Source organism: Miscanthus floridulus, chromosome 16, assembly GCF_019320115.1.
Source record: "Miscanthus floridulus cultivar M001 chromosome 16, ASM1932011v1, whole genome shotgun sequence".
NCBI lineage: Eukaryota > Viridiplantae > Streptophyta > Magnoliopsida > Poales > Poaceae > Miscanthus > Miscanthus floridulus.
In genome coordinates, this window is record NC_089595.1 from 79,302,279 (window position 1) to 79,309,865 (window position 7,587).

The window sequence follows — 7,587 nt, forward strand, 5'->3', positions numbered from 1 at the left end:
CTAACTCATTCGACTCCATCCCTTTCTCTTTCTTCGCAGCACCCCTCTCTTCTCCTCAACACAGCGAGCAGCAGCAGCCGAGCGAAAGCGAGCGGTGATGGCGCCGTCGCCGGTCCCCTCGCCGGCGTGCGCGCTCCCCAGCGGGTGAGCGCGCCACCGTCGAGCGGTCTGGGCGGTGGTGCCCTGATCCCCACACGTGCTGCGGTGAGGAGCTCCCAAAACCCTAGATCTTACCGGCCTCTTCTCCACCTTCTCTCTCAGCCCCACGACGACACCGAGTGAGGCGAGGCGATGATGGCGCCGTCGTCGGCCCCATCGCCGGCGCGCGCGCTCCCCAGCAGGTGAGCGTGCCGCCGTCGAGCGGCCTAGCCGCGGCGCCCTTGGCCAGAGCATGTGCCCACTCAACGTGCAGCGGCGGCTCGACCCTTCTCGCGCGTCGACGAGGCGGCAGCGCGGTGCAGCGGCGAAGTAGGCCTCTTCTCCTTCCCCTTTTCTTCTCTGATTGGATTTTTCTTTCTTTTCTTCTCGGATCTATCCGATTTAGGGTTGGGGATGGGGTTAGGATCGAGATTAGGGTTTGGTTTTCCTTACTGTTCATCTTTCCCGAGCGGTTTACGCGGGTTAGGGTTAGGGTTTCCTTACTGTTCATCTTCCCCGAGCGGTTTGCGCGGGTTAGGGTTAGGATTTGAGTTGCTTTTCAAAATCGAGACCCTTCTCTTACTTCTTTTCTTCACCCGAATTGGGTTTAGGGTTCGATGAACCCTCTGTTTAGATCCCTAAACGAATCTATCACTTCCTTCTAAATGCTGCTACTCGGTTCTCTTTTCCGATAGGCTAGATCTACACCTAGTTAGGCGTGTGATACCATTGATAGACCTAAAACATGATCACTAGCCATAGATCTAGCGTGTCTACTTGCTTTTGAAATAAACAGTGAGTCATAGAACATCTACTAGTACATGATTAATAGATAGAGTGAGAGAGAGAGAGGGGTGAAGGGGGTGCAAACCATCAGCCACCTTTGAGGAAGACGGGCTCGCCATCGCGGTGCTCGGTGAAGACCCGGTGGCGGTGTTGTGTCGAAGGGCGGTGGTGCAGTGGCGGCGTTGGCCGGTGGTGGTGCTTCCCAAGGGGTCGGGCGAGACGGAGCCCATGGCCTGGAGGTCGGGTGAGACGGAGTCTGTGGCCTTGAGGTCGGGCGAGACAGAAACCGCTTCCTTAGGGTCGGACGAGACGGAACTCGTACCCAAGAGGTCGGGCGAGACGGAGCCCGCGGCCTTGAAATCGGGCAAAGACCTTTTAATACGTCTCGAACCATCCGGGGAAGTCAGCGTGGACGCTAACTTTCTTGCTTTGGACATCTCTAATATCGATACACGACAGTAGCCCCGATATATACGTGGTATTTGGAAAACCTCCGTTGGATGCCATCCCCTTCGGAACAGATCCGATCTAGCACCCTCGAAACAAATGTGTCCATGTGTACTGTGTGTCTGTGTGTACACGATTGATCATCTGCGAAGCAACCGATCAAGCTAAGCTGCTCATTAATTGATATTGGTATTTTTGCTTTTGTACGTTAGCTGGATGCAGCCATATTACAGGTGAGTAGTTGCATTCTGCCAGTGCCGGCTTTAGAACAAAATGAAGACCAAACTGGCAAAAACTTTGTGGGTTATCGAGTTGGAAGGCAGACAGACAGCGCAAGGAACTACGGCGATACTCGCCCAACATCTATGTATGCTCTTCAATCTTCAGCAGGCAACACTATAGAAGGCCAGACCATCTACATGCCGTGAACAAAGGGCATAAATACAACTTTTACGATGCACAGATCAAATTGTACACAGATGGCGAGCTAACCTGCGAATTCACTAACTTAGCTAATATGTACAGGAGCAGAAAATTGCCTTCCCCTCCTTTGAGGGGCTCCAACTAGACACAGTTCAGGCTCCTAGCAGCTCTCTGTGGACAAGTAGCTCTAGCCTCTAGCTACTGACTAGTGTCCAAGCTCCACATGAATTTGTTACCTCAGAAATCAGAATCATCTCAAAGAACCCGGGGTAACGTTGCTTCGTGCACAATCATGCTGGAACTTCTGGGCCGTCCTTACATGTACATTGGATGAATTCAACATTATTCCAAGTACAATGGTGTTGTGCTTGCGCATGGCTGGCAAATTGAACTGTTTCAGATTGTTAATAACTCCTTGGATGAATTCAACAATGTCCACTGCCCCAGCGATCATTGTGGACTTCAGGTATCAAGAGCTGCCAACAGAAAATTTGTGGACTTCAAGGTATCAACCGCCAACACCTTCGACTGGAATCCTGACATTTTCATAACCTTTCAGCGTCTCCACACTAAAAGATTCCAGTGCTTCAAATATCGGAGCCAGACCTGCTTTCAGATCAGCTGCACTGGCCTCCCGAATCTGTTTCACAGTTTCCTCGTGCTGAGCTCTTTGTTCATCCAATCTCTTGTGCAATGTATCCAATGCAACCATGCGGTTATCAACTGCCCTCCCATTGTCGGCAATGGGCAACACTGGCTTATCAGCTTCAAAATGCCCTTGCAAGCCATGTTCCATCTGAAGAGATTTGAGCCGCTTTGCAAAATCTCTAGAGAGGTACTCAGCTTTCAGCTTCTGCTGCTGCTCTTCGTCCTGCCGCTCCCATAACATATGCACGTTGACAGCAAAAGCCTCCATTGTATCTACGACGCTGCCTTCTGGTATCCTTTTCATGGCTTGACACCAATCATTAGCTGTAATGAACACAGCAGGAGCTCCAAGCCTACCAGGAGAGAAGGGTGCAATGCCATCCGGAGTCTCCTCCTTTTCCTGAGGAAGCCATTTGACTAGCCAGCCATTGAGGGTTTCAATATAAGCTTTTTGGGATAGGATCCAATTCCTGAAACAAGAACACCAGTTCAAAAGTTCCATTTCTAGTTCCAGTGTAACCTTGGAGGAGCTTCTTTCAGGTCCATTCTTAGGGATGAGAATATGAGATTTAGTTTGAAGTATGGTATGGAATTGCTTCCGATGGCATTCAAGAATGAATTTCCACATTCTAACAAGCCTGCACAAAAATCACAACTATCTTTTATTATAATTCAAAAAAAAGAACATCGCTACTACTAAAACTAGCTGATCTTAGCAAATGTGGCAACAACTCATGCAACAATATATATATTTAAAAAAAAAACAGCTTGCTGTAGTAATACAGCAACATAAGACGTGCTACTCTAGTTTACATGAAGTATTTAGACATCTTAGAAAACAAGTTCAATAAAATGGACCAAATGGTATATAGATTTTTTTAGTCACAACAGGTCCATACTTTTAGTGATTGTCCATCAAAGAATTGCATCTTTATTTTTCATTTGTTACACAATTGATGAAACATGTTAACTGAACAACTGCATATTTTCTTAAACAAACAAAACTTTATCTAATACTAGAATCATCAGTTCAAAAATAATATAAAATCTATTCTATAAGAATCAATGATTTTGTAGTCAAGAAATCCATAAGTACTTTGTAAAACAAATCAAAATTCTATGAAACAATAAAAAGGGTAACAGGCAAATTGGTATTCAAAGAGAGTGATTGTTTGAAGGTCGAACCTTTTGAGATCTACAAAAGTGAATAAAAGAGTATAAGTAGGATTACATCTGTCATACCCTTGGATAAGCGTAACAAGGTGTGGGTGTAACTCATCATCTCGTAGTGTGTGGATCCTCCTACAGATAACTTTAGCTGATCTGATGGAAATGTTGATTCTTGTGAGCAGTGCCCTAATTGAGGCCCGTGTTGTATCGATCTTATATGGCTCTGCACCATTAGCATCAAGCTCTTTCAAGCGCTTCCATTCTTTGTCATATGTAATCCTCAATTTTTCTTCCTCCTAACATAGTTTAAGAAAATGTTAAAACATGTTCATGAAAAAGAAAGGCTCAAAGTAACACTCTAAAGTTCTTAAGTTCACAAAGAAATTACTGAGTAAGGGCCCTTCTTAACCATTTTCAGCCAATCAACATTCCCAAAGGACAAAATTTCGACTTTCTTGAAAATTATTTCCAGTTTTGAGACATTATCAGGCTCATGACCAAATTGAACTTAATACTCCCTCCGTCCTAAAATAAAAAGGTATCCAGGCATCAAGATTTCCCCAAATTATAAGAGATTCTCGGTGAAGTATCCCTCCAACTTAGTTTAAAAAGACAACATTTACATGCATACCAACCATTATTGTTTATAACCAACCCAAATATGGTAATCACAATCTCTCTCTATCTCTACACTTAAGGGAGGGTTACGTTACAATCGTTATTTGCCTTATCCCATAATTTGTCCTAGAATTCCTACGATACCTTGTATTTCAAGACGAAGGGACTAGTGAACTATAGTCGTCTTTCCTTTTTTTTTACCAAAGGTACCCGAAATCAAATTGCAAGAGGAACTAATCACCACATTTCATATAAAGGAAATAGCATACCATAATTTCCTTATGAAGTCTTTTCTCCCACACGTACAGCCTGTCCATTGTTGCGGAAAGAGTATTAAGTTCAACATCACTGGGAAGATCGAATCTTTTACTGGAATTCTGATTTCCTTTGGATGAATTTATAGCTGATTGTTCCAAGCTCTTCACCGGTGGCTCAGATATGGAAGAAAACAACAAAGCGAAGGTCCCCATCATCCGTGAGAATACCACTGCATGGTGAGTAAGGATCAAATTATTTAACTGGGTTACAATTGTCTATGGAAGGACGGAGAAGAACTCCAGCCCAGTGATCAGTATAGCAATAAGAAACCAGGTACATTCTATCTCTCAAGTGGTCAAATTTCAATATAGCAATTGATTTACTAATGCAAACAAAGTCGGCTTCAGTTTGATGGAACCAGGATTTGCAATGGTTAAATGAAAAACAAAGCATACTTACATCTTAAGATTCTATTCCGTGATCGATACCGCATCCTCCCCACCTCAAGGATCCTTGCGACGTCATCCCCACAGGCAGCCACTGATTTGAACTGCTCCTTTATTTCCTCAACAACCTCAGCGACATCTCTTGTCCTAGTGAACTCTGGCGGCCGTTCATCCTCTCCGACTACTATGGATGAGTGATCCTCTGAGCTCACCTTCCTCACCTTCCCATGATCATCTTCTGCCGGCACCTGCACTGGCCCCTCTGTTCTAGCATTGGCATGGTCACAATCGCAACTGCACACACTCTCGTCCCCTGACTCAAATACCGAAGCACTATACACACTCTCAATCTCAACTTCCTTATGCTCCATGGACACTTTTACCTTGGCGCTGACATCCACATTGCCAATCCGGTTCGATGTCGTGCTCTCTACAGCCTTCCTTGCCTTCACAGACTCCCTCATAGACTCCAGCTCCGTCTCCTCCTCGAGCTCCGGGATCCCCTCCCTTGCCCTCACCTCACTTGAGTTGGGACTGCTGGTGAACGACCCATTGGAGTCGTACCCTTTGCCCTTATACTGAGGAAGGTCCTGCTCATATGAATCGAATGGGTTAAAGAAGTCCCACGGTGTCGTCTCAGGCATTGGCATTGGCGGCGGCGGCGCCGGAGCCGCCGCCAGTTCCCGGCCACGATCCTCCACCGGCCGATCCCCCTCTGGTGGCAACGGGACGCCATACATTGGGTTGTTGTACCCGTAGTTGTACCCCACGTAGGACGAGCTGGTGGCGAAGTTGCCGTAGCCGTACGGTTCTTGGTACACCGTGTTCGCCGGCGTCGAGCTGGCCTTCATGTAGTAGTAGCTGGGAAATGTGGCATTTTGGAATGCGGTGTTTGGGAAGGAAGGGTATGGATCGTAGGAGGCGTACTCCCACGGCATCTCCGGCCTGGCAAAACTTGGGTCCTGTATTTGGCGTTCTTGGGGCTCGCCATGGCCGCGGTCGGGGGGCAAGGGAACGCCAGGACGAAGGACAGGCGCCGGCTGCGGCGGGATCTCGCCGTGGGCACCGCCACAGCCTCCGGGGCCGGCGCAGGGGTCGTCGGCCGAGGAGTCGGGATCGGATTCCGAGGCGTCGTCGGAGTGGAAGTGGATGTGGGAGTGGCCGGAATCGGTGTGCGGCGTCACGGAGCCGCCCGACGCGGAGCCGCTCCGCTGTTTCTTGGGCTCGTCGCCGGCGTCGTCGGCGTGGTCGTGGTCGGAGGGCGGCGGCAGCGTGAGCACGGGCGACCCCGGCGGCGGCGTGGCGGCGTGGTGGTGGCTGGCGAACCGCGCGAGCGCGTCGGCGACGCGCGGGAGCGCGCGGAAGTAGGCGGCGTGCGCGGCCGCGAGGCGCGCGCGGTGGTCTGCGGCCGCGCGCAGCAGGTCCCGGCGCTCCCGGCACAGCGCGGCCGCCGGGGACACGTCCGTCGCGTCCAGCCGCGAGCTCCGGCACCCCATCCCCTCTCCTCCGTCCCTGGGCGGCGGCGCCCCTACTCGCTCGCCGGCGCCGGCATTGGCATTGGCATTGCCCTCGCCAACCGCGCGACGCCGCGAGCGCTCGCTAGCTCCCGCAGAAAACCGAGGGGACTGAAATAAACAACGGGCGGGAGTCGAGGTAGAGCAGACAGCAGAGTGAGAAGGGGCCGGAAGCAAAGTAGCGTAGCGTGGCAGCGTAAAAAATGGTGGGCGAGCGCGGCGAGGCGAGGGTGGCGACTGCGAAGAGGAAGCCGAGGAGGGAGGGAGGGAGCGGCGCGTGCGCGCGCGCGCGGCAGCGTGACCCGGGCACGTGGAGCCGCTGTGGGAGAGGCGCGTTTATTACTGAGGCTTTTACCTACGTGCCATTAAAAAAAATCAAAATACCCTACGTACCATTGAAATTTAAAAAAGTTGCTCAGTACCTGATCCGAAGTTTCTTTTACTTGTACGCCACTTCCGTTAATTTCGTAGTTAATTCTAACGGAGTTGGCTCCCAACTTAGAGCCTTTTACCTGTATGCCATTATAAAAGTTCGAAATGATCTATGTACCATTGAAATTTTGAAAAGTTCCTCAGTACCCTTGCCCGAAGTTTCTTTTACCTACGTACCACTTTTGTTAGTTTTCCTTATAACAGCAGTTAACGTCCAGCGGAAAAGACGATTTTGCCCTCAGTTATAGAATGCATCAAAATTTTCATTCTTTCCTCAGATGCCACTGTAACTTCCTGCGATTCAAAAAACTTCACTTTTTTCTCTATACCATTATGAAAAAAATCATGGTAACAGCTTGCCCGAATGAAAATTTTCACTGTAACTATTTTTGAATCGCAGGAAGTTACACCGGCACCTGAGGAAAGAATGAAAATTTTGATGCATTCTATAACTGAGGGCAAAATCGTCTTTTCCGCTGGACGTTAACTGCTGAAAACTAACAAAAGTGGTACGTAGGTAAAAGAAACTTCGGGCCAGGGTACTAAGAAACTTTTCAAAATTTCAATAGTACGTAGATCATTTCGAACTTTTATAATGGCATACAGGTAAAAGGCTCTAAGTTGGGAGCCAACTCCGTTAGAATTAACTGCGAAATTAACGGAAGTGGCATACAGGTAAAAGAAACTTCGGATCAGGGTACTGAGCA

At 48.6% G+C, this 7,587-nt stretch overlaps 1 protein-coding gene across 1 annotated transcript; it reads right to left on the reverse strand.

Annotated features, from left to right (window-relative positions):
* Positions 1–1,656: 1,656 nt before the first annotated feature.
* On the reverse strand, positions 1,657–6,750 carry LOC136513554 (protein ALTERED PHOSPHATE STARVATION RESPONSE 1-like). Its single transcript, XM_066507534.1, has 4 exons — positions 4,948–6,750; positions 4,500–4,717; positions 3,685–3,908; positions 1,657–3,080 (listed from the first exon to the last, which is right to left on the reverse strand). Exons 1-4 carry the CDS (start codon positions 6,428–6,430, stop codon positions 2,303–2,305), a joined length of 2,703 nt encoding a protein of 900 aa, XP_066363631.1. The 5' UTR covers positions 6,431–6,750; the 3' UTR covers positions 1,657–2,302.
* Positions 6,751–7,587: the final 837 nt, after the last annotated feature.

Bases quoted from the DNA above. Each gene is read 5' to 3' on its own strand.
- LOC136513554 (XM_066507534.1), bottom strand. From the start codon at position 6,430: ATGGGGTGCCGGAGCTCGCGGCTGGACGCGACGGACGTGTCCCCGGCG. The intron at 4,718-4,947 runs GTAAGTATGCTT...CTCACCATGCAG, and splicing joins ACGGAATAGAATCTTAAGAT to TGGTATTCTCACGGATGATG. The intron at 3,081-3,684 runs GTATGACAGATG...ATTTTTGTGCAG, and splicing joins CTTGTTACGCTTATCCAAGG to GCTTGTTAGAATGTGGAAAT.